Source organism: Pseudoliparis swirei, chromosome 24, assembly GCF_029220125.1.
Source record: "Pseudoliparis swirei isolate HS2019 ecotype Mariana Trench chromosome 24, NWPU_hadal_v1, whole genome shotgun sequence".
Classification (NCBI taxonomy): domain Eukaryota; kingdom Metazoa; phylum Chordata; class Actinopteri; order Perciformes; family Liparidae; genus Pseudoliparis; species Pseudoliparis swirei.
The window spans coordinates 14,983,611-15,010,758 of NC_079411.1; the positions used below are offsets into that span (position 1 = coordinate 14,983,611).

General features: G+C 45.8%; 1 protein-coding gene across 4 annotated transcripts; it reads right to left on the bottom strand.

Annotated features, from left to right (window-relative positions):
• wu:fc21g02 (uncharacterized) lies at positions 1–27,148 on the bottom strand. 4 transcript variants are annotated; one of them, XM_056409502.1, is made up of 14 exons: positions 26,901–27,148; positions 17,334–17,379; positions 16,637–16,784; positions 16,464–16,521; positions 15,965–16,046; positions 14,908–15,023; positions 14,205–14,373; positions 13,123–13,253; positions 12,961–13,035; positions 12,764–12,793; positions 5,818–5,886; positions 5,419–5,679; positions 5,043–5,171; positions 1–2,325 (listed from the first exon to the last, which is right to left on the bottom strand). In XM_056409502.1, the coding sequence occupies exons 2-14, from the start codon at positions 17,377–17,379 to the stop codon at positions 2,215–2,217; spliced, it is 1,425 nt and encodes a 474-aa protein (XP_056265477.1). In that variant the 5' UTR covers positions 26,901–27,148; the 3' UTR covers positions 1–2,214. The 4 variants fall into 4 exon arrangements, with proteins under 4 accessions (XP_056265477.1, XP_056265475.1, XP_056265476.1 ...); XM_056409500.1 differs by lacking the exon at positions 26,901–27,148 and adding an exon at positions 22,800–23,066; XM_056409501.1 differs by lacking the exon at positions 26,901–27,148 and adding an exon at positions 22,632–22,758.

Here is a 27,148-nt window from a genome sequence, read left to right on the forward strand (position 1 = left end):
TTTTCTCTCCTCAAAAAATATTTTAATGGTGAATTCTTTTGTTTTAAATGAAAGAAACTCCAGAAAATTAATATTCATGCGCAGTATGACAAAATGGTTACACATCCAAATACAGTGTCTCCTGTGTCATTTCAGGTATAAAAGGAGAGGTATGGAGTCTCTGGAGGGACCCAAGTACAACAAAAGGCCTCCAAATGCATTAGAATCCATAACCACCAACAACACATACACTTAGTGAATATCATTGGTTACATTTCCAAAAGACAAAACAAAATACATAAAATAACATTTTCAACATATGAATCACAATATATCTCAACATTGCTACACGAACTTCAGACATAGGACACACAGGTTAAACACATGAAATCAGACGTGCTCAGAAATCGTTTGTCCCAGTTTAATACGCGACTCCAAACAGCCCAGATGAGGGACATCAACTAATTCCAGTATTTAGAAGTGAATCTAGTCAAATGCAGAAGAATAAAGATTACTTTACTGTAAGGAAAGACATTAGTGGCGCTACTTGCAGCGCAGCGAGTGCCCGTTAGTGGTTTTAGGGGACATTCTAGAGGGAGGAGGGTTTCTCTGTGGTGGATTTCAGGAGGGACCCAGGAACCAGTCCACAATCTGGTGTGTCTGTACGTCTGTGTCAGAAGGAACGGTAAAAACTGACACTGCTTTGACCCACAGGCTCGTTCCATGTGAACGCCGCCATTTCCTGTTTGGTGATTGAATGGCCGTGGATGAGCGATATGTTGTTTTCTTTTTGCTGTAGAGGTGCCGGAGGCCACCGTGAAATGCAGTCAAACTGTTTCTCCTGGTGGCGTTCTCACGGTTTAGTTGTTGGCATTTTAGCACAGGATGGCGTCGGATGTAATTATTACCTCCGGTGGATTCAAAGGGTTTGCTTTGATTTCTGTTTGACTGACACATAAATTCTTATTGATGACCGACGCAAACTCAAGAGTGTTGACCTAAGTAAAGGCATATCATTCAAAAATGAGGTAGCTGTTGTATCGTGCTCTTCTCATAAGAGTATTCTCTGGTGTCGTGAGTTAAGCGTTCGGCTGATACCCGGGTGTACCCGGCTGTCGGGCCAAATCAGACTCCAAATGCAGGGCATGGCGATACAGGTCGTTGGCCCCTGGGCCCTGAACCTAAAGGGGCCTCAAAAGCCCCACAATTACTATTTGTCAGTTGGGAAAATATACCATTAAAGCACAGCCTCCCCATGGAGATGGGCTCTGTATTATCTATCTGCAAAAAATAAGTCGTCATGGTTCCAGGTCACGTTTCATCTGGGAGTCAAAAGGCCGCTGGACAGCAGACCTGGTGCTGCAGGCTAAGTCTAATAACGATGTCATGCACGTGGGGAGGGGATAGGAGGGGAGATCGGCAGGTTGCATATGGATCCTTCCATGACCACCAGGTTTATATGAGAACCAAAGTCCCTCTTCACTGTAGCCGGTGGCCGATGGATGGCAGCGCCTGGCCCGGCTAATTCAACACTCAAATTGCTCCAGACATTACATTGGAAAATAAGACAACCTGAGATGTACAGCAACAAAACAGCCTGGACCAAGAACTGTGGGGAACTCGAGTCATGGTGTTGAGGTGCTGCTGCGTGTCCTTTGTGTTCAGAGGGCTTCTGATTTAGAACTGTCAAAAGTTATTTCTGGTGAGACCAGACCAGGGCTGGATAAGGAGCTATGTTGTTTGTTTAATTTTGTTGTTCCTTGAATCAGACTTTTAAATAAATCTCAAGACTCTTTCTTGACTGCTCGGCTTTCCTGGCTAATCAGATGAATCAAATAAAAAGAGGAAGATTGGAATCGGTGGAAAAATGTCGACAGAAACGACAATCATTGTGCCATGATGGCGTCTCTTAATCTGTTGGTTAACTGAGCCTGTTGACTCACCAGATGCTGACATTACATTTCACATGCTAACACTTTAAAGACGTCTTTCTCTCCTCACCTCTGGACATTTGATCTACAACTCTGGAAATGTGTTGCCAAAACTCAGTTGGCTAAGAAATAATAATCCTTGATCTCGAGTCAGTTAGAGGATTAAATAGTGATCAAGAGAAGAGGAGACAAAAAATGCTGGAATCTGTCCAAATGCTGTCCATTGAGTCCACCTGCACCCAGATGGGCCCGGGAGCATCACGGTAAGGGTTGGTCTGAGGGGTGGGGGGTGGGGTCAGCGTCCCTATAAGAAATTGGTGGTGTTGCCTCCGTCGATCTTGAACTCATAGGCATCATTAGAGGAGTGGAGAACGTTGGTGGAGGGGGGGGGCCCAGGAGGGGACGCAGCTTCAGCCTAAGGGGTGAAAATAAAATGCACGTTTATGTTTATGAACCACATTTATCTGAACACATGGGACAACGCCCTTTTCCTCTCATTATTTATCGTGTTCGTGGTGTAACGGACACAATGGTCGTTCTGTGATCTGTACAGATAAGGTCAATTATTAAGTTGTGATGTGTTCACATGTAATGTGGTGTTGGTGAGAAGGATGCTGGATGCTGGAATGAGCCTGAAAGACCTTTTGAATAACGCAGCATCCGACAAGTTGACAAAACATCCAGGTATTGGCAATTGTCTCCCTACGGCGTTGCATTGGCTGGCATTAATCCTTATATACGGTATGTAATTATTAGTATGTCATCTACTGTTAGCTTTGCAGATAGCCCAAAAATCATCATACAATGTGTGTTGTTCTGATTATTAGTAGGTAATCTACTGCTAGCTTTGCAGATTGGTCCTAAAATTGGGATTTAAGAGTGCAGAGCCCGTTTTAAAACGTGCCTTTTCAGAATAGGCGAGTGGTTGGACTGTGGTGTTGCTTCCCCTCCCCCACTCTGTAGCTGCTGGGTAACTACTACTGATTACACCATTCAGAGCTCATGTGGAGTCTGTGTTTATATATGCAAAGACAGTGTTGGACTTTTTCAGACCAGGAAGCAGAGTTGCAGTCTGCCATTAGAGCAGTTATCGCCCCAAACGTCTTCCTCACGGACACCTAAGCTAATGAAATCAAAAGTAACCAGAAGAGGAGTTATACACAATAACCTTACTAACACCACCAGTGCAACGCAATAGGACAATTACATATGGACTCATCAGATTTGTCATCTAAAGCAGCGGTCCCCAACCTTTTTTGAGCCACGGACCGGTTCCGTGTCAGAAATTATTTTCACGGACCGGCAATATAAATGACGTAATAAATATGACGTCATACAATTATACGAAGGGCATAAAGTGCCAAAACTACAACTCATCATTACGCCGAATTAGTGTGAGCCGTGCGCTTGTTGACCTGCAACGAGCCGCTAATGGAGACGGCGACACAGACGTGTGTTTGGTCCGCTGCTCCTAACCGAGTTCTGGTCGCTGCCATTAGAACACCGGCAGAGTTGTTGTGTGAAATGTCCCTTAAGGCCACCGTCATTTGCATCTCGAACACATTTTCTTCTAGCTCGGACGGGCTCGATTCACCGGGTGGGTTTGTTTACAAATGGTTTGCAGGTCTATTCTTTTGCAGTCGGGTCTTTTGTGGTTGGAGTACCACTCAAACTCTTTTAAAAGCCTCTTCCACCCGGTCAACGTCTGAAACATGTAGAATATTCCGCTGTTCACTCGCCCACACAGCAGCGACTTTATCGGCCAACTTGAAAACAGTTGTCAGTTCCCTGAAGTGACAGAATTCATTGGGCAGCACGGTGGCTCAGTGGTTAGCACTGTCGCCTCACAGCAAGAAGGCCCTGGGTTCGAATCCCGGTCGTCCCGGTCATTCCAGGTCCTTTCTGTGTGGAGTTTGCATGTTCTCCTCGTGTCTGCGTGGGTTTCCTCCGGGTACTCCGGTTTCCCCCACCATCATAAAGACATGCACCGCAGCCTCACCCCGGTTCGTATGGATGTGAATGAATGTTGGTGGTGGTCGGAGGGGCCGTAGGCGCTGATTGGCAGCCACGCTTCCGTCAGTCTGCCCCAGGGCAGCTGTGGCTACTGATGTAGCTTACCACCACCGGTATGACTGTGTGTGTATGACTACTGGACTCTGAACTGTAAAGCGACTTCGAGTGTCTAGAGAAGCGCTATATAAAATAAATGATTATTATTATTATTATTATTATTGAGCAGGTTGAATATGTTTTAAGATTCTTTGTCACTGTGCCGCCAGCAGAGGGTTCGGCGCGTGAGACTCGCCTGCAGAGATAAACCCGAACTTTAAGACTCCTGAACGCGGCTCAGACGTACACACGGGTGTATCCGGTCCTTTTTCAAAATAATATATTTTTCCGACTGATTTAAAAAAAAAAAATTTACAACTTTATTTATTCACTTTTTTGGGGACCCCTGATCTAAAGCTGTAAATTAAAGTAAATTATTTATTATCATATTATTATACGTTGCATAATTATTGGGTCATATTGTGCGTCTGGAGATGCACCGATAGCCATTATCTCTGGTAATTATGATTTCTTTTAAAAGTCTGACCTGTCTATTCTGGATTTTGCATTTCCTGTTACGTTGTCATTATCGTCAAGTGTGTTTTGCAAATAGACACACAATTGAAAAGATTCAGGACTACATTATTTTATTCTAAATACTGTTTTATTCATATATTATAAGCTGCTTCGACCGAGTGATGGAATGTTGAACAGCTCACACACACAACAGTGTTTTACAATGTAACCACAGTAAAGTTAGCGGGTTAGGACTGTGCTGGATGAACGACCCCGGGCTGTCGGCAGACGAGCCAGTCAAGGTGACCTCTGAGCGGCGTGATGGAAAAACATGACAACATAATAGGTGTCTGATAGTGTTAGATATTCAAAATGGTTTTAAAGTTATTCCTCCATGGCGTATTTTCAAAGTGTCAGTTGGAACAAATAGCGAGCTTTACGTCCTCTTCACTCACCTCCTTTCAGCCGAGGTACCAGCAGTACTCCACCATAAAGCAGGGAGACTGTTATTTCACTGTCTCTCTCTTACTGTGTATCATGTACTGTGTGTGTACTGTCTGTGTGTACCTGTTGTGTGGTAGTCAGCAGTGGGTCGGCAGGTGAGGGAACCATACTCCCCATCTTAACCTCGAGAGCAGGTTCACTGGCAGCTCCTGGTGGGGCCGCGCTGTACATGACTGGAGCTGTACCATAGCCCTACACACACACACACACACACACACACACACACACACACACACACACGTTTGATCTTATTTGCACATCTGATTCTTGTACAACTTGTTCTAGCTGAAAATAACAGATTCTATTATTTCAGTATTATTTGTGTAACTTTATGTTTCAGAACTTCAAGGTTTGTGAACTTCAACAGTTCAAAAGATAAAATAGTGGAATGAGCGGCATTCCCTTTAGGACGTCAGTCAGTAAAAGACGCGGGCCGTACCATTGGAGCTGCAGGCCCGGAGGGGTAGTAGCCTGCCGGTGGACCATTCCATTGTGGAGGCTGGGCGGAGGGCATGGCAGCCGGACCGCCAGGAGGGTAGGCTGGGTTCTGGGGTGTGTAGGCTGGGTTCTGGGGTGTGTAGGCTGGGTTCTGGGGTGTGTAGGCTGGGTTCTGGGGGGTGTAGCCTGGGTTCTGGGGTGTGTAGGCTGGGTTCTGGGGTGTGTAGGCTGGGTTCTGGGGTGTGTAGGATGGGTTATAACCCTGCAGACAGAGACAATCAGGAGTGAGATTGTTAAATAGTGAGGGAGGAAGCAAAGAAACAGGGAATCTTGAAAAGGTGCCTTGAATGAGCTTTAAGCGGGTTTGATCAAGTGTATCCAAGCTTAGTGTGATACTGACCGGGGAGGGCTGGGGGCCAGTCCACTGTCCTGGGCCGCCAGTTGCAGGGGGAGGATGGAATGAGGGACCCTAAATAAGAACACACATACACACAGAGATAAGCATTACACAATCACTACACAAGTTATACGTTGTAATGATCACATGGTTTGGCCTGTGTGTACGGCACCGGTAAAGGGTAAACCTTTTACTGGTTTATTTTCCTTTATGTATATGTGCCGTGCCAGTGTTTTTATCAGTGGCCTCAAGTGAGCTTGGGTTTAGTTAGGATCATGTGTTTTGTATTATAATTGTAATTATTATTATTGTTGTGTCACGGGCTATAAAAGGTGACGAGGGGGAGGTGACGCGAGGGTTTTTTTGTTTGGAGCGCGCTGACAGGCTCCGGTGTTGTGAGCGGCTCAGGACGGCAGCAATCCGGCGACTGCTTCGAGTGTGGATTTATGCTAACGGGCGGGATCTTTAATGAGAAGACTGCGCAGGAACACTGAACGGGGCCAGCATCTACCGGACTAGGGTGACGTAGCGCGGGGAGTGAACGCGGCGCCTCGCCACGTTTCCGCCTGGTCGGGCAGCTGTTTGCCGGCTTTTGGGGGGAGGGGGGGGGTTTGTGCGCGTGCAGTCGTTTACTTTTGTTTTGGGGAACTGCAAAGACTTTGGGGACTGTCGGGATCCGGGGATTATACTTTGTTTTGAGTGGGTTTGATTGTTTGTAGTGTATGTGTTCATTTTGGAAGCTTGCTGATGCATTGAATCTTATTTAATATAATAATATTTGAGTTTACGCATTTCGACTGTGTTTTTCTTTTACGACCGTTTGAGCAGACACTTAACACCATTATTCGCAGATCCGCCCATTCCCTTTTTTTGCGTATTGTACCTTTTCCCCTTGATTGATTTATAAGGGCGAATTGTTACAGAGTGGTGGCCAGTATGGGGACAGAAGGATTTGATAAATAATTGTGATTTTGGTGTTAACTGTTTACTGCTTAATCTGGAGGACTAATTGTTTTGAAAGTTTTATTTCTAGGCCAAGGCAGTTATAGTGAGATAACTGTGGGGCTGTATTAATAATATATATACAACCTTGGCAAAATTGCATTTTTGTTCTACACAGAGGGTTTTTTCTCGGTTAATGAATATAGCTAGATGTGTAGTGTGTAGACAGGATTACTGGTTCCACAGCCAACACTATTCAGTTAACATAACCACCCTCAACCTTACATACATACATATTCTACTCATAACATAGCTCCACGTACACACACAAATATACACCATGAGCCACCGGGGGCCAGCCATGGACAATGAGTCACTGGAAGAATTTACATCCCCTCTTATAGAGACAGGACACAGTGATACCCCGCCTGCGGTTGATTCCGATGCTGACCCTTACCGCCACGTCACCTCTCGACACGAGGTATTAGAATTAACCAGCTTGTTGGAAACCATGTATCTGGAGCAACCAGATCAGGAACTTCAACAGCCTGAGGAGGGGGATGATGAAGTGTTGGCCCTAAGAGAAGAGCTTCGTGATCTCCATTCCAGGGTTGACGCCCTAGAGGTTAGACTTGGCGAAGCGGTTGATAGCACGCTCCATCGGGAAGAGGGACTCAGGGCTGCCCTTGAGACCGTGGCAGAGGCGGCTAAGGGGTACGTTGATGCGAGGCTTCAAGGCTTAGATCGTGCCATAATGGCTTGTTTGGAACGAAGGGACGTCCGTTGGGGACAGGAGCTGAAAAAGGCCCTTGATAGGAATCGGCTCTCTTGGAGGCCGAGCGGTTTTTCTACCCCTGCAGGGCCAATATCAGACGGCCGGCATAAGGCAGGGGGGGATACCGGTTTTTCCACCCTGCCTGCGTCGATGGCCAAGTTACCCATTAGAATGGAGTTTCTGCAGTTTGGGGAATCCAGAAATTGTTACTGACTTCATCGAGCAGTGTGAGAATTTTCTCACCCTCAGACCCTTGAGTGACATTGAGCTGTTAGGCACACTCAATGCGGTTTTAAAGGGTCCAGCACGGAGCTGGTGGTTAGCAGCCCGCAGCAAAATACCCAACTGGGGAAAATTCAAAAGTGCTTTCCTTGAAGCTTTCCTGCCCACGGACTATCAGGCAGAGATTGAGGAGCAACTGCGTGCCCATGTGCAAGCACCCACCCAGTGTTTGAGGGACTTTGCCTATGACCATCGTGCGCTCTGCTTGAAATGGAGACCTGAGATGCCGGAGGAAGAGGTGGTGCGGCGGATCCTCGGGGCCTGTAAGCCGAGGTTGGCAAGCGGCCTACGCGGCATCGTCGCTACCGTGGACCAAGTGGTCAAAGTGGGTTCCCTGATCAAAAAAGATTGGAGTAACTCAAAAGAGTATTGGAGCCGAGTTCAGCAGACCACCCCTCCAGAGCGCTCGTCCAAGAAGCCCAGCAGGAGGCCTGAACCCGGTCAAGGCCGTGGGCACGGCGGAGACGTAGCCTCGGTGCTAGGTGTTCCGACTCTCCTGGTAGTACCCATCGGGATCCGAGGTTCACAAGGTGACGCAGTCCTCGACTCGGGGTGCACATATTCCTTGATGAGTAGAACGCTGTGGCATAGCATAAGGAAGGTAGGGGAGAACTTAGGTGCGAGTGAGGTCCCTAAATTTGTTATGGCTAACGGTAAAGCGAGCACGGCAATAGGTAAAACTGTCCTGCTCCTTACACTCCATGATGCCCCCATAACCGTTGGCATACATGTGCTCAGTGACGACCAACTGTGCATGCCTTTACTTCTGGGGTTGGACTTTATGTGCGCAGGTCAGATCATCTTAAAGCCACACCTGAGGAAGTATGGCATGCCCGGGGGAAAGGAGTACAAGTTCCTATCAAAGACCCGGGATGCACTGAAATGGGATAGTGCAGAGCCTGCAGTCAATTTCTACATGGCAGTACTGGAAGACGACATTACCGAACAGCCTGCAAATCCGCTGTGGGAGGCTCAACCGGAGGCGGTCAGGTCGCTGTTGCAGGAGTGGCCTACGGTGTGGACAGAGTCCACTGGGGCCACCGACGTTATAAAACACAAGATCTGGACGACAGATGAGCTGCCGGTCCGAAAGAGAGCCTACCGAGTGTCACCGCAGAAACAGACGGTTATTGAAGAAGAACTTCAAAAAATGCTCCGCAATGGCGTTATCGAGCCATCCTCTTCGGCATGGGCCTCACCTGTAGTCTTAACCCCACGGAAAGATGGGACACCCCGTTTCTGTGTGGACTACAGGGGAGTTAATGCAAAAACCCACCATGATGCTCTCCGTCCCTCACGTCCGTTTGGAAATGGGGAAAAGAGGTTTTAAGTTTGCTGCTCCTGCGGCTTGGAATTTGCTGCAGACAGACCTGGGTCTCCGGGAGCCGGTCTCCTTAGGTGTTTTTAAAAATAGATTGAAAATATTGGAGGGAAATTCATCTAGCTGTCGATGTTTTATATGACGGCGGTATGTGCTCCTGTGTGAGCTGGGTTGTGTTGACTTGAGACTTAGTTTTGGTTTTATTCATGCTGTGATTTAGTTTTTCGTTTTATATATTGTCTGTCACTGTTTTATGTTTTATGTTGTATTGTATAAACTTTGTGTGACGTGCTGCTGCTGCTGTCTTGGCCAGGACACTCTTGTAAAGGAGATTTTTAATCTCAATGAGGCATTTCCTGGTTAAATAAATAAATAAATAAATAAAAATCCAGTGCCGCTGGTCCATGAAATTCTGGAGTCCTTGCAGGGGGCCCAGTACTTTAGATCCTTGGATCTCCACAGTGGATACTGGCAGGTGGCAATGGATGTGGAGAGCAAGCAGAAGACCGCCATGATCACCCATCTCGGCCTATTCCAATTCAAGGTCATGCCATTTGGTTTGCGTAATGCAGGTGCCACCTTCCAGAGGTTGATGGAAAGAGTACTGGGAGAGTTGAAGGGGAAGATCTGCTTTGTGTACATAGATGATATCATCGTCTTTTCTCAGACTCAAGAGCAACACTTGCGGGATCTCGATGCAGTTTTTCAGAAACTCCACCAAGCTCAACTAAGCCTCAATGTAAAGAAGTGTCATCTTCTCCAGACCCAACTCTACTTCCTTGGGCATGTTGTCTCCAGAAAAGGCGTTGAAGTTGACCCCTCAAAGGTCGATGCCATCACCGCCTATCCAGCCCCCACAGATCTGAAAAGTCTCCAAAGGTTCCTGGGTCTAGTGGGCTGGTACCACAAGTTTATCCCTAGGCTGGCTGACATTGTGTCCCCACTCAACAACCTCAAGAAGAAAGGGGTAGCGTGGGAGTGGACGGCGCAATGCCAGGCCGCCTTCGAACAACTCAAGGATCGGTTGCAGTCGTCACCAGTGCTGGCTCAACCGAGGCCCGATCTTGCTTTTCAAGTTCACTGTGACGCTAGTGGGGTGGGGCTTGGAGCCGTTCTGATGCAGGTCATTGAGGGAGATGAGAGAGTCATCGCCTTCGCATCAAGAGCTCTCCAGGGTGCTGAACTGAGGTATTCCACCGCAGAGCAGGAATGTCTGGCAGTGGTGTGGGCGGTGGAGAAGTGGCGTCATTTCTTGGAAGGTGAACCATTTGATGTGTTCACAGACCACAGTGCTCTGGCATGGGCATTCAACTGTCCCAAAGCCTCGTCGAGGCTCACCAGGTGGACTCTGCGTCTGCAGGCATTCTCTTTCCGGGTTCATTACCAGAAGGGTTGTTGCAACGTTGTTCCGGATGCGCTGTCCCGAGCACCACCTCCATCACAAGTAGGGAATGTGTGTGTGGCTGTCGCCAAGTCCCACTGGTCTGATCTACCCAGTTCGCTAAAGGACATTGAAGAGGCTCAGCAGACTGACAACTTGTGCCAAGAGCTTAGTCTGACTGTTTGCCAGCCCACACCCGGCCGCATTCACTACGAACTACAGCAAGGAGTGTTATACCGGGGCGTACCTTCCAAGTACGGAGGTTTTAACTACCAGTTAGTCGTTCCGGCTGTACTTTCACCAGAGTTTCTGGCCTACTTCCACGATAGCCCCTTTGGAGGGCATCTAGGACGGATAAAGACGCTCCTAAAGATCCTCGAGGTGGCGTGGTGGCCAACAGTCCGCAAAGATGTTTGGGGCCATATCCGTGTCTGTCAAACGTGTCAGCAATACAAAGGCACGAACAAAAAGCCCGCTGGTCAGCTCCAGACGACTGAGGTCAAACAACCGGGCGAAATGATCGGTGTTGACTTCATGGGGCCCTTTCCGCTCAGCAAGGCACGGAATTCAGTCTTGATGGTAGTGGTGGACTATGGTAGTAAATGGGTCGAGCTGTTCGCTCTTCGGGATGCCAAGACTCCAAAGGTCTGTCAGATTTTGAAAAATGACATTTTCACCCGCTGGGGAGTACCGGCATACCTGGTCTCTGATCGGGGACCCCAATTTACAAGCCAGCTAATGTCTAGCCTGTGTGAGAGCTGGGGAGTGGCGCAAAAGCTCACTACGGCATACCACCCTCAGACCAATCTGACAGAGAGGGTCAATAGGACCCTGAAGACCATGATTGCCTCTTTTGTAGGTGACCACCATCAAGATTGGGACCGATGGTTGCCTGAGTTCCGGTTGGCTATTAACACAGCGGTACGAGACCACTGGCGTGACTCCTGCAATGTTGGCCCTGGGCCGCGAAGTTAAAGGCCCGCTAGAGCGTCTTGTGCACCAGACCCCCACACCCAACACATCCACATACCACACATTACACACACACTCACTGATGCTAAAAGAGGTCGAAAGACATGTTGGTGTGGCCAAAGCCAGACAAGCCAGGTACTATAATGCACGCCGTAGAGATGTACACTTTGGCGGCGGCGACCTGGTTTGGATTAGGTCGCACCCACAGTCTAAAGCCTCAGACAACTTCTCTGCCAAGTTTGCACCCAGATGGTCAGGGCCTGTGAGGGTAGAGAAGAAGTTAGGTCCTATAAACTACCGTGTTCAATGGTTGACTGGTAAAATGAAGGCGGACAATGTAAATGTGGTTGACATGAAACCCTACTATGGCCCTGATAAGCCGCTGGCTGGGGGGGGGGGGGAATGTAATGATCACATGGTTTGGCCTGTGTGTACGGCACCGGTAAAGGGTAAACCTTTTACTCGTTTATTTTCCTTTATGTATATGTGCCGTACCAGTGTTTTTATCAGTGGCCTCAAGTGAGCTTGGGTTTAGTTAGGATCATGTGGTTTGTATTATGATTGTAATTATTATTATTGTTGTGTCACAGGCTATAAAAGGTGACGAGGGGGAAGTGATGCGAGGGTTTTTTTGTTTGGAGCGCGCTGACAGGCTCCGGTGTTGTGAGCGGCTCAGGACGGCAGCAATCCGGCGACTGCTTCAGAATCAGTGTGGATTTATGCTAACGGGCGGGATCTTTAATGAGAAGACTGCGCAGGAACACTGAACGGGGCCAGCATCTACCAGACTAGGGTGACGTAGCGCGGGGAGTGAACGCGGCAACTCGCCACGTTTCCGCCTGGTCGGGCAGCTGTTTGCCGGCTTTTGGGGGGAGGGGGGGTTTGTGCGCGTGCAGTCGTTTACTTTTGTTTTGGGGAACTGCACAGACTTTGGGGACTGTCGGGATCCGGGGATTATACTTTGTTTTGAGTGGGTTTGATTGGTTGCAGTGTGTGTTCATTTTGGAAGCTTGCTGATGCATTGGATTTTATTTAATATAATAATATTTGAGTTTACGCATTTCGACTGTGTGTTTTTCTTTTACGACCGTTTAAGCAGACTCTTAACACCATAATTCGCAGATCCGCCCATTCCCTTTTTTTTGCATATTGTACCTTTTCCCCTTGATTGATTTATAAGGGCGAATTGTTACAACGTCACATAATTATTGTGTAAATAGATATCCACTCTGTGATAGTTATGTAATATATGTGTATTATGTACTCTCTTGTGTACCATGTTAGGATCTGGGCCGTTGTAGTACACCTGCACACACAGACACCAGTATTAATGCGCCGAACAAACACAATCCGTGACGCACTGGAGTATGGAGTCACTCATAGCCTTCGTGCATTAAAGTTTAGTTGAATTGAAAATTGTGAATTAAGAACATCCATGAATACATAACAACTGTAAGTGAAGTATAATCTCACCGCTCCTGGATCATTGAAAGGAGGTGCCGGTCCGTAAGGACCACTGGGAGGAGCATGGACTATATCTGGGGAGGACTGGAGAGAGAGATTAAGAAAATTATAAAATGCTCTATGACTATATATATATATATAGTCAAACTTGTCTGGGACTACCGTTAGTACCTGGAACGTTGCACTGGCGGCGGCTTTCTTCTTGAAAATCTTCTTCCGACAGCAGCAGCAAATCCCAACAGGGATGCCCAGCAGCAAGAGCAGAGCCAAGAAAGGGTTTCCATCAGAGTCCTCACGATGTTCTGCAGAGGAGGGGGAAAAGGCCTTACATTGTGTGTGTGTGTGTGTGTGTGTGTGTGTGTGTGATTAGGTCTGTACCTGTGACATTATAGATATAGGACATTCTTGTTATCCATGAGCATTGACTAAAGACAACAACACAAATATTGGTCTGATCTCTCCATTTCTTCTAAATCACAACCATTCTCCTCTTCCTGTGTGGGAAGCTACATATTCTGCCATTTGCCCCCCACAATTCAGCACCAGCCATGGGTTGCCAGTTTATTTATTCTCTCATTGTGACGACCAGTTACTCATTTGGCTGTTCTCCTCCCACATCAGAAACCTCCCGCTGCTTTCATTGACAGTTAGTCATTCTGACTATTCTCGTCTCACTTCAGCAACCTCGATGCTATTTATGGGTCCGGCAATGGGTTGCCAGTCAAACCTTCAGTTAACAACCTCAACATTATCTTTCCGTTACTCGCACCCGTTTGAATACAACCGTTGGTATTGGGCGTTTATCAGGACGAAAAATAATCCTCTAATAATTGAGCTACCAACTTCATGCAGTGTCTCCAAAAAACCTTCAGCCATAAATACCACTTTTTTTGGTAAAAAAATGTCATGAAGCTCCAGGTATCAATAATTTTTGTTGACATTGTTGTTGTTTTTAATGCAGCTTATTTGCATCCATGATTTGACAAGTCGACCTAATAATCATAACAGCAGCAATTGTTCAGTGAATATACGGACAGTAGAAGCAGATTGAGCAATAGCTACACTTGAAGTACCACAGGGGACTTGGCAGGTCACCGAGTCTTCCACAAGACGGTCCTCTCAATGCTTCACAACGAAAGCTTTGTTAAGAACTGTCTGTCATATAAGCCCGCTTTAGGTAAAGGACTAGGGTCGCCTCTGCACTTGAGCTAATTGGAGCTTATTTTGATAATTTACAGTATATTGGGACCCACCTGTCAGGTCCATCCTGGTGACAGACACCACCCGGTCTCTCCGGTCTTTTAGGGTGTAATGTCCCATATCGCTGGAGTTCACATTCCTGATCTCGATTTTCATGGACTGGGTAAGAACCCGGTCCCAATAATTGGGCAGGTCCTGGGACATCCGAGCACCATGGTGCACCTGAGGGACACAAACTCCTGTCAGATCATCACTCAACAGGCTTTTCCATATATTTTATACAGCGCTTCTCTAAATACCCGAAGTCGCTTTACAGAGTCCAGTAGTCATACACACACACAGTCATACCGGTGGTGGTAAGCTACATCAGTAGCCACAGCTGCCCTGGGGCAGACTGACGGAAGCGTGGCTGCCAATCAGCGCCTACGGCCCCTCCACCCACCACCAACATTCATTCACATCCATACAACCGGGGTGAGGCTGCGGTGCATGTCTTTATGATGGTGGGGGAAACCGGAGTACCCGGAGTAAACCCACGCAGGCACGAGGAGAACATGCAAACTCCACACAGAAAGGACCTGGAATGACCGGGATTCGAACCCAGAGCCTTCTTGCTGTGAGGCGACAGTGCTAACCACTGAGCCACCGTGCAGCCCAAATGGGAGAAGGATCCATCCATCCATCATTCAATTCATCCATCCATCATTTAATCCATCCATCCATCATGCCATCAACCAGTCCATCCAGCCATTTTACCAGTGTAAAATTGCCAGCCTCCCCAGAGAAGAAGAGGGTAGTGTCGCTCAGGTCAAGGCCCTCCAGCTGGATGTAAAGACTATCTCCTGCGACACACTTGTTAAAGTTGTGTCTGGCTGGAACGGAGAGGAGAAGAATAAAGAAACACATTTCAAGGAAGAAAGTCTGAAAATGTGGAGTTGTGCAACAGATGGCAACCCAGCTGACTGTTGAACTTGAGAATCACTAGCTAAGTTGTAATAGTTATTATTTACAACTTTGATGAAAGGAGCATTGGCCATAAGAATGTCACCTCGGCAGCACAATTATTTTGTAATAATTACATAATGCCGGATAACATTTTGACATCTGGGGGCATCAAACCAGGCAGACAGTCTTAGTTTTCCTTCCCCGGCTGTTTAGGTGTTTGTGCCGGAGATGTCTGCCTCCACCCAGATACACTAGACGTGAATGGAACGTCCTTTGGGGTGCTCATACCTCTAAGATGTGTATTTAAGAGCTTCGGGTAACTGCTGATGGGGCCCTCCATGTATCACTGTCTGAGGATGTGACAGTCGCGTGCTTTGTTGCTCATTCTAGTGAGATTAAATGGGCTCAGCTTTGGCTGTTCTAAAAAAAGAAAGTTTGGATCATAAACAAATAATTTGAGATGATTAAAGAAATTAAGAAAAGTAAATTGTATCTCCTTGGGGAAATTCTTCTCTGCATTTGACCCATCCTTACTTATTAAGAAGCAGTGGGCTGCAGTGAGTACCTTGTGGTTACTGAGCTACAGCCGACCATTGAACATATGTGAGCTCTGTCAAACTTACCTAAACAAGGTACACAAGCAATCATTCTGAAAGTAGGAATGACTAACTCCTACTAATGAAATGCTGAATACGTAAACTTTGATGAAACACAGCCTTGCTCAAAGGAATTCACTCCGGGTTTTACCGATACGACCTCCTTACACTAATCTTGGTGCGGTGTTTATGCAATGTTATACGTACGTTCACTTTGATGCCGGGTTAAAGTTACAGCAGACAAAAGCTCAAATAACGCTTTGCCAACTCACTTGTGACGGCGACTTTGACGGCAGAGATTTCTTTATTCCAGTAGCCTTTCTGGGTGTACGTCCCCTGGTCCTCATAGGTCACCTGACAGAAAGACATGAAAAGAGTACATCAACACACTGTGGTCTAGAATCTCTGGTACACAGAGAGCAGGTGTTTTTACTCTTGACAGCCGATAGGCAGCTTGTTTTGTGTGACCTTCATCCACAAGAACCCGTTTAACACTTAAACACGACAACGTTGGCTCGCTAATGAGTACGTACTTCCTTAGTAGGAATGACTTTCAGTGTGGCCCAGGACACATTTGCGTACATACTAAAAGAACATGGCCTTCGGTAGCACCTCGCGAGGGACAGTGTATGTGTTTGTCCCTTCTGGATTGGATTGGATTGGATTATAAAAAGAAAGTAGAAACTGTGCGAGTTAAAGACAATGCTTCGAGGGGAAGTGTCTTCAGATGTATGCATTAGTTCAAACTTTAAACAAATACACTTTGGTTACCTTGTCAATGTACCAGCGTCGGTCGCTGCCTGAACCCGACACCCTGCCTTTGATCAGCCTGTAGGACAGAAAGAAACAGAGTCATGGACATCAACAACACTGGAATCAACCTCACAGCTTCCCTCCATGACCATCATGTCCTCAACCAGAGCACAGGGGTGTGCTTTTCTGACCTGGTTCTGCTCTTCTCCCAGTACAAATAGGTCTTGCTAGGATCATCAGCTGGGGTGAACTCCAGCTTCTCCGCACTCTTCGCCAGGAAGATCTTCAGCTGCCGGCCGTGGGACAAGCGCTCGTGGATGTCATGGACAGTATAGGACTCTGAAACCAAACATTGTTTTGAAAAAAGAAATACGTGAAACTAAAGAAAACATTCATCATCCGTAACAAATTTATCTCAAAGCTTTGTGGCTTCGGCTATAAATCATCGTCTGAGGCTTTGAGGACAACGACGGACACAAAACAGAGAACTTTCCTTTTCTTATGAATGCTTATTTAGTTCTACACAACTATTGTGAAGTCCACACAGAAACTGTAAAGAAAGAAAAGCATAAATGCTCTCCAGTAAGACAGATACCTCAGCCAGCAGCAGAGACATGCGCGTTGACCACATTTATTGACCCATAATCTATTAAACATTCAAATGTAAGGGTTCATTTAAAAGTACATTTGATGTGTGTATGTGAGAGAGAGCAGCCATGAAACGAGGTTTGAATGATAAAACTTTCCACGAAATGTGTCTTACATCTCATACACATTAACTGCGTGCACTCGTTGCTCCTGTCCTGCTGAACTGACTGCAAATCGGAGATGTTAAAGCGGGTTCACACCTTTTCACAGACAGCGGGTGAGAAATGAGACGATACTCACCCACACTGAGAGCAATGGCCAGCAGGATCCCGACGCTCCACATCATCTGCAGACAAGACACAGAGGAGAACATCGAGGCTAATCACTACTAGACTAACCCCATAAAGGCATCCTTATCGACAGAGCCCCTAATCTGTGTTCACTTTCACACAACCATTCAATAAGTGTGCTGTGAAACCTTCACAACCAGTGAAAACTGGCGCCTGGGCCTGAACCCTGAGCGCCGCAAGCATGCTCACAAGCAGCTGTGAAACTGTCCCCGTTTACATCGTAGTTTAGCATGTGAGCATGCTAACAGTTACTAATTAGCAAGGGTAAACATAAAAATAAAAAAATCAGCACATTAACATTTTATTCACATAATATTTGGCTAAATTAAAATGTCTGAGCTGATAAACATGAAAATGCAGAGGGTCTCCAAAAGGTTATCATAATTGCCCTGGAGAGGGTGTGCTTCATTTCACAGCAATCCAACCAATGGTTGTTGATATAATACAAAAAGACAAGAATGTGGATTGTGATTTTACCGTGATCGTGCCCGACACCCACTGCTACGATAATAATAATTATAAGTCACATTTCTACTGCCGGAGCCTTCAGTTATCAAGCTCCTCTTTTATGTAACCAGCTTCCACCTTCAGTCCGAGAGGCAGACACAGTCACCTCATTTAAGAGTAGACTGAAGACTTTCCTCTTTGACAGATCTTATAGTTAGGGCTGAATCTGGTTCACCTGTTCCAGCCCCTTGATATGCTGCAATAGGCTCATAGGCTGCTGGGGGACGTTTAGGATACACTAAGCACCTCTCTCCTCTTCTCTCTCTATCATTGCACATTACTAAAGCCATGTTCACACCGAAAGCGCCCCGTTTTTTTTCGCGCAACAAGATCCCATGCAAAGTCAACGTACAGACGCGTGTGGCTGCGATAGAGATTAAAAAAATTGGCCGGCACATTTGGGGCATTTTGGGCAACGTGATTTTGGGCGGCGCGATTTTGGGCGGCGCGATTTTGAGTGCCGTGACTTTCGCCCCAAGTTGAAATATTTGAAATTTGGGGCGATAATTTCGCAACTGTATTTAGTCTGTGTCAACCCCTTGTTCTGGGTCAGAGCGTCTCGAATGTTTTGCTTGTAAAGACCTTTGTTTTTCGAATCCGACTACCTTGTCTCTGTAGTCTGCTTCTGAGTTCTACTCCCCGTGGCCCCGAGCCATTCCTTAACAGTACGAACTGACCCAGAACATACACAGGGGAACGAGGCACAGGTGGAAACAATGAGGGCGGGGTCTGTAATCACACAGGAGGGCGGCAGAAAAATAAAAAAAGCAGGTGGTGAGGCCTTTGCCTCCACGATCAAGATCCACTTCCTCGATAACAATGCGGTTGCTGTTGCGTCTTTACAACAATCACGTTTGGTGCCACTATGTTTTTCCGTACGAAGCCGGCCATGCTGTTAGTAACGTTGCTTAGCGCCATCCTAGTGACACACATCGTCAGCCTAGTGTGTAAGATTGCTGTTAGATCTGTTGCAGTGTAGTAACCATTTAACCCCAAGGGCCTGCCACAATACATACTTCTGTTTATAGTATGTATACATATTCTCACACTGTATTATCTTTTCAGTTTGATTACAGGAAACCAATGTAGCTCAGTTATTTAGAGACATCTAAAGATGTTATAGCTGTTTTCCAGGATCTCCCTGGAATCTTTTAATGAGTTGCAGCTGTGTGCAGCTCCTCCATTGCCTGGGTGCATTGCATTGTCGGAAAACATTGTCCATCATTGTCAGCATTTCTTAAAGATTTTCTTTTGTGCGCATATTAAAAGAGTCCTTAATTTTGTAACATGTTATAATATTATATCGTCAAAACTTGCTGTGGATTAGTGTTAAGTCTAAAATGTAAGTCCAAGTATTAGGGTTTTTTTTCACATTGTATTTTGACTTAATATGAAAATCCATTTTGCTGCGTATCTCTCAGATTGCTCCACCTCTACTCCGACAGGTGGCCGATAAACCATCGTGTTCAGACATTCACACGCCACCCTCCAGAGATGTGATGGGGAAACCCGTGGAAGCACAGCCTCAAACGACCTTGAACTCCTCATCTATTTATTTCGGCTCCATTCATTTAATTTCATTCATGAAGGGATTTCATATTTTCTTGTTGAAGGAAATGGTTTAATTCATCCAGTGCAGTAGGCCTTATAATTCTTTTTTTCCTCTGGTATCATTCTAGATAACTGGCTCTAGTGTCCATTTAAAAATTGGATAATTTCAAACATTATTAAAATAATCGTTAGTTGCAGCCCTAGCTACAACGCAATACTCAGGCTCAGTGCACTAAAAACAAATGACCTACGTTCAACACTTACTTTCATACGACATCAGATTCGGAGTTTCTGCAGAAACTAGGGATGCACCGATCTGATCGGCGCCGATCCATATCGGCCGATATTGCCATTATCGGTTTTGATCGGCGTTCTTAAAACAGCCGATCAGATGACGTAACATCTGCGAGAACTATCAGAGACGTTTCAATCGCCGCGCACCGCAACGGAGACGATGCGCCCGGCGAGGGCCGCAGAGTGAGAGGTCCACGAGGGGATCCTCACCACCGAGCGGCGTCCCCGTCCCCCGAGTTGAATCACTGGGTCAACTCAGCCGACTCTCACATGTCTGCCCCTACAGACTGATGCTCACGGTAAACGCATTCGATCGGGAGCGCGCGAGGGTTTTGATAAAGTTAGCGGAAGGATTTAAGTGACAACATCCGGTTTTGCAAAGTTAGCGGAAAGAACCACGTGAAACGACATCCGTTTTTCAAAATAAGATGTCGACAAATCATACACGAACATATAAAAGTAAACAATGAACTGATTTTGTATCTTTATAGATCGTTTCTGAGATTTTACTTAAATTATGCTAACAATAAAACATGTTTACTGTACCAAGGAAGTTTATAAAAATAAGTCAGACTTTTGTATGTTAAAAAAAGTCCTGTAAATAGATTTCCCCAAGAGTTCCAGGAAATGAATAATGCAGATGTGTTCCATACATATCTGAAATCCCCTACAATAGCAATCAAACAATTTTAATGTATCAATTCGGACATTTTTCAAAGTAAAAGTCCTAAATGTTTAAAGAAATCGGTAATTTCTTTAATGTTTGAGTTGCTTTATCTATGTATTTCCTCATAGTCCTAGGCAATAATGCTACACAATAAATAGAATGCTTCAATCGACACCGTGATCGGTATTATTGGATCGGCAGGTACTGATTTCAGTGATCGGTAATCGGCACCAAAAACCTGATCGGTGCATCTCTAATTGATAGTTAGTTTCTTTTGAATTGTTGCTTCTTACTGTCACTCAATCACACGGCATGCTTATCGGTGAGTTCTTTAACGGGCTGGTAGATATTAGACAGAGGACTTCTCCAGTCCGGCCGTGAGCGCTCATTCACTCTGCACCTGTCTGCAGCTGCCTTTCTATTCTGAGGACTGCTGGATCCTAATTTAGCAAACTAAAAGGGGCCCCAGTAATATTCCTTAAACTACGCTGTGCCGTTAAGCAGATCTGATTTAGATAAAGATTAAATTGTTGCCTGAAATAAAATATAATACTATATAGGCAGGTGAACGATAGGCTGGGGGGGGGGGGGGGGGGATTGGAGTCATAGGATATGACTGTTTTTAAAGTGTAGTTTAAAGTTCAACAGATCCATTCAATATTTTAATTCCACTAAATGCTACATGACTCAATGGTCATGCATGCAGCATCATAATGAATATAATGAATATTACTGGAGGTTTCTTTGACAACATGCACATCACGTGTAATATGGCATGTTGACATATCGTTGTCTTTGAAGAACAGATAATGATTCAAAGGATAAGAATTACAGATGGATTTCTAGTGTAATGTTAGTTGGGGCTAACCCGTCCATCACCTTCGACTCAGAGGCGGGTCTGATGCAAATTAAAGCTGCGAGCAGCATTGATTGGGCCCTCGCATTTTCACGCACGTTGGGGATACTGGCTGGACGCTCAACATCAACATATATATTAATGTTATGAACCCAACACAAGGGCGTTAGATGTTCTGACATGTGTGGGATGTCCTCAACAAGTATAAAGCAGAACTAGTGGTTAGTTCTTCATGGTAGATGAAGAAAATGATAAAGGTTTTTACGGAGGCAAGCCACAGAGATAAGCCCCGCCCCTCACGGAGCGTCGCGACGCTTATGGCGTGAACGCGGCAAATGATCGAGCGAGTAAACTCACATATTTTGGGTGATGCGACAAATCGCGTCGCTTTTGGTTTGTACGTACCATAAGACCCAAGCAGACATGTGTGCAACATTTCAAGTAAATCGGTCATGGTTTTCGCGAAGCGTTGATTTTTACATCTAAAGGGGGCGCTATTGAGCAATTTTAAGAAAACGTTTGCCCGAATCACACCCCAATCAGATTGGCATTTTCACAGACGGATTGGTGTGTACATTTTGAAAAATCTAGGTTTAGGCCTAACACCTCTTTTCCCTATGAATATGTGGTAAATAAGAATAAGAAACATTCGAATAACAATATCTCCTCAGCTCCGACGTCGTCAGTGCTCGAGCCCTAATAATGTGCGCAGCTCTGCCTAACTTAACTCCGTCTCCCACCCACCCAGTACCGTTTGTTCCCGACTGCACCTGAAAGTCTCACAGGCCCCAGCCCTGAGCAGAGGCGTGCTTCGCCATCCCCTCCCTGTGAGGCCTCACGGTATGTCTGACAGACATGCTCGAACAAAAGCTGCCCCTTCACTGTCGTGTCTGCAATGTCAAACGCTTATGTCGAAATACATACATTTGAATATATGCATGTACATACATATATATAATAATGGTGTATTTAACTGTATTCCTGGGAATTTACTGAATTCCTGGGATGAATAGAGCGAAGAGGTGTGGTCCGCGTGCACAGATCAAAAAAACAACAGAAAAAACGGTCCTCCTACCGAGCGCGCGCAGCACGGGACAGAGAAAAAATTAAAATGTCTGCACGCGCCTTTTAAAAACGAGCTCAAAGCACATTCAACTAAACTTAGTCCTCTGTTGTTTCAACGCTCCTGTTGAGTATAGGACAGATATGTCGCCGCTCACCCCGTCGTCACGACAGGCTAGCAAAAAAAAGAAGAAAGATACAACAAACATCACACAAAAACACCCGGGCTGCTTCATTTCTGTTTTTCGCCCTGACACAGTTCAACTTGTTGGTGAATGCCTCGTTAGCAGAGTCGTTTTCCCCAAACACACCGGAGTAACTCGCGTTAGCAGCCAGTCGCATATGGATGTGAGGCAGAACAGGCGCCCGTGTCTTCATGCGAGTCCCCCCGGGTTATGAGGTCTCTTTCTCTGTCGTATTGAGCCGCACCCTCATCGAATAACCTCGCCGCAGCTTTGGAATCCCCCGGTATCACTCACCTTCTCAGTCGGGTCGTATATTCAGAGCTCAGAGCGCATTTATGGGGTTAGTATGTCAGCGCGGCGCGGCTGCATCCAACCAACCCTGTTAGCGCAGAGGGAGGAGATGAGCGGCGGAGACGTGCTGCCTTCAGGATACAGTCGGAAATAAAATCTCACAGATCACACCGAGAAACGTCGCGTCGTGCGTGAGAAGATTTGTCGGCTAAATTAATTTAAGAGATTCATCACAACTACTCTTCGTCGTCTGTTTATTGAAGCTTGTTTCGTTCGTTCCTGCAGTAAAAACAACAAACGACTATACACGAGAACGGTGTGCCAACTTTATGTAGTCGGATGTCAGGGAGTCTCAGGCATGCGCTCTTTGTGTCAGACAGCAGTCGAGGAGTCAGTCCAAGTCAATATAGTTTGGGATCCACTCTATAACGTAATTCCTAAAAAGCTTATCATTCGTTTTTTTAGTTTGTGTTTTTGCACAACTTGAATTAATATTCTCTTGGCAGATAGGGTTTATATGGAAGCCTATTTCCGTCACGAAAAAAAATAATGAAGGGGTAGAAAGTCGAAATTATGAGATGGAAAGTCATAATTATGAGATAGAAAGTCATTATGAAAACTCAAAAAACTCAAAAAACTCACCTTAGACCCTGAAGTCCTGGCTAATTATAGACCCATCTCCAACCTGCCATTTCTATCAAAGGTGCTGGAGAAGGTAATTTCCATTCAGATTCACGAACATCTCAAACACAATAACCTCTTTGAAAAGTTCCAGTCTGGTTTCCGCCAGGGCCACAGTACAGAAACTGCCTTAGTCAGGGTGACCAATGACCTGCTGATGACAGCTGACACCGGATCTCCATCCCTCCTCATCCTCCTGGATCTAACTGCAGCGTTTGACACCGTCTTCGCTCGACAATTGGACTCTCTGACTCTGCCCTAAACTGGTTCACCTCATATCTCACCGGGAGGACTGAGCATGTCACCTTGGGAGTGGCAAAATCACAAACACACTTTGTGAACTGTGGTGTCCCTCAAGGATCAGTCCTCGGCCCCACCCTTTTCACCATATACATGTCCCCCCTTGGCCGTGTCATCAGCCGGCATGGAATATCTTTCCATTGCTATGCTGATGACACGCAGCTCTACATCAGAACAAAGCCAACCCCTTCTGCACCTCTGCCATCATCCAACATAACCACATGCCTGGAGGAGATAGAGGTGTGGATGAAGCAAAACTTCCTTCAATTAAACAGCTCCAAGACTGAAGCCATTCTAGTTGGCACTCCACATCAGGTCCTTTCATCCTCCATCACCAGCATCACCTTCTCCGGTCAGAACATTTCACTCGTCAACTGTCACCAATCTGGGTGTTAAAATGGATCCTCACCTGACCTTTGAGGCCCACATCAAACAAACATGCAAGACCTCCTTCTACCACCTCAGAAATATTGCTAAACTCCGTCCCTCACTCAGCCTATCAGATGCTGAAAAGCTTGTCCATGCCTTTGTCTCCTCCAGGCTGGATTACTGTAACGCACTTCTCATTGGGACTTCTGCCAAGAACATCCAGAAGCTGCAATACATCCAGAACAGTGCTGCTAGGATCCTGATGAGAGTGCGGAAGTATGAGCACATCACGCCCATACTCAAATTATTGCATTGGCTCCCGGTCTCACTCAGGATTGACTACAAAATCACCCTCTTCACCTATCAGTGCATTCATGGAAATGCGCCTCATATATCAAAGAACTTCTCACCCCACAAAATTCCACGAGGAGCCTACGCTCTGAAAAGGCAAACCTCCTTCTTCCCCCCAGGACCAAACTGAAAATTATGGGAGACCGAGCCTTCTGCTCCGCTGCTCCGAGACTGTGGAATGCCCTCCCAAACCAGCTGAGGACACCACAGACTGTGGATGTTTTTAAAAAAGGCCTAAAAACACACCTTTTTAGAATAGCTTTTCACTAGATTTGAACATAGACGTCGCTGCTTTTATTCTGTTTTATCTAAACCATTTTTACTTTGTAGCACTTTGAGTTTTGCCCATGCAAATTAAAAAGTGCATTATAAATATAATCTATTATTATTATTATTATTACTATGAGACGAAAAGTCATTGTTATGAGATAGAAAAGTCGAAATAATGAGATACGATATGCGCATGCGCTTCAGTTCTTCTCAATAAGGTAACTATTACTGGTGACTTTTGTCAATGTAAGATGTTATACATCACGATAAAGTATTTTAATCAGTTCACTGTTGCTGCTAAATACGTTACAAGATCGAAGTTAATGTCTCCATGACAACAATCTATTTTCACCGTCGATGAACGTGAACGAGTTCCCCTGTAGTAACGTAACTGAAAACTGTCAGTAATCAGCGGTGTGTCTCATGTAGAAATAAAAAAGTAGAATGGGAGCCAGAGCCTTTAGTTATCAAGCTCCTCTTCTATGGAACCAGCTTCCACCTTCAGTCCGGGAGGCAGACACAGTCACCTCATTTAAGAGTAGACTTAAGACTTTCCTCTTTGATAGAGCTTATAGTTAGGGCTGAATCAGGTTTGCCCTGGTCCAGCCCCTTGATATGCTGCTATAGGCTTATAGGCTGCTGGGGGACGTTTTAGGATGCACTGAGTACCTATCTCCTCTTTTTTCTCTCCTTAAGGATGAATTTTCATCTCTCAATCACACGTTACTAACTCTGCTTTCTCCCCGGAGTCCTTTTGACTTCACGTCTCATGGGGTCATCGGACCCTATGAGACGGCATAGATCCTATCTGCCTGATGGATCATCGAGGTCTGGGTCGTGGAATTCCTGCTCCTGACTGCGCCACTGTCCTGTTGAGACTCCGCCCACTGTTGAGACTCCGCCCACTCCTCCTCTCTACCGCCATCTGCCTGATGGATCGTGGAGGTCTCCATCGTGGAATATGCCTGCTATGAACTATTCATACACTCTGTCATATTCATTGAATGTATTTTAACTCTAAATCTGTCCTTCTGTACACATTACATTTATTGCATCTGTCCATCCTGGAGAGGGATCCTCCTCTGTTGCTCTCCTGAAGGTTTCTTCCCTTTTTTTCCCCCTGGAGGGTTATTTGGGAGTTTTTCCTGGTCCGATGCGAGGTTTGGGGGCAGGGATGTCTATGTGTACAGATTCTAAAGCACTCCGAGACAAATTTGTAATTTGTGAAATTGGGCTATACAAATAAACTGAATTGAATTGAATGTGTTTCTCAAAGGAGGATAACGTTATATCAACATCAACATATGGCTTTAGACAAGATTGTGTAAGTGGTAGAAATGTCCCATTAATGTTAATACAGTGTAACAGTGTAATAAGTGGATACCTGAGAGTCAGACACCCAGCACCTCTCCCTTTTCCTTAGATGTTGCACTGGATCAGACTTGTTCACAGGAAAGAATATCAGTCAGCTTCACACAACTCCAGGGGTTTCAGAGAAGAGCTGTTGCCCACACATGTGGCTGTTACTTGGAGTTGCCAGTCAGCTCTGACAACTACCGGATTTTTTACATTAAATTAACAAAGTTTTAGAAAGCAAAGTGTGGGTAATGGACATAGTCTGAGCTACAAAGATGTTAGCCAACAGGACGTGGACTGCCATCAGAGGTTTAGGTTTAGGATTTCTAGGTTTCCAGATTGTTGGCTTATAAAGGACGCACACCAGCTACCTTGTTAACCTTATACTGAGTGTCACATGTTGTCCATGTTTTTCAGCCTGTTTTTGACAACGTTGTTTTATTTAGCATTGTTTTCAGTTTAAGAACATGTTCTTTTAAGTGGTATGTTTACAACTTGTGATGAAAGTAGAAAAATAAATAATTGAGGTTAATTAATGTGGACTTTTTATTTTAGTTTTTACAAATAGGCAGTGTAAGGACAACAAAGATTATGTGTCAGGTGTGTAGGATCACGAGGATACGCTGGCGCACGCTGGCTGCCGCTCCTCTTGACACTTTGTTATCGCTTGTATGATTGTTGTGACTTTTTATAGCTATTTTATTCAACCGCCTCTCGTGTTGGAAGACACTAGGAATACGGCGGACTTTTGATTGATCAGTGAAACTGAGAGCCTACCTGCTCTACTGGAGTCCCTTTTTTTTGTGATGATTATTGGTGTGCTTTTTGAACTGTTGGCATCTGGGAGGGGTGGCGTTGCCCCGGCTGGAGCTGGGGTTGGACGGCGTGTGGTCGTTGCCAGACGGCGCGGTTTGTTTTGTGCTCCGTTTTTGACATCGGTGCTGGCAATGATTTCCTACACCGCCCCGCAGCTACGGCGTTTTCGCAGCTTAATAGTTCCATCCGACAAGGGGTTTATAGCCCGC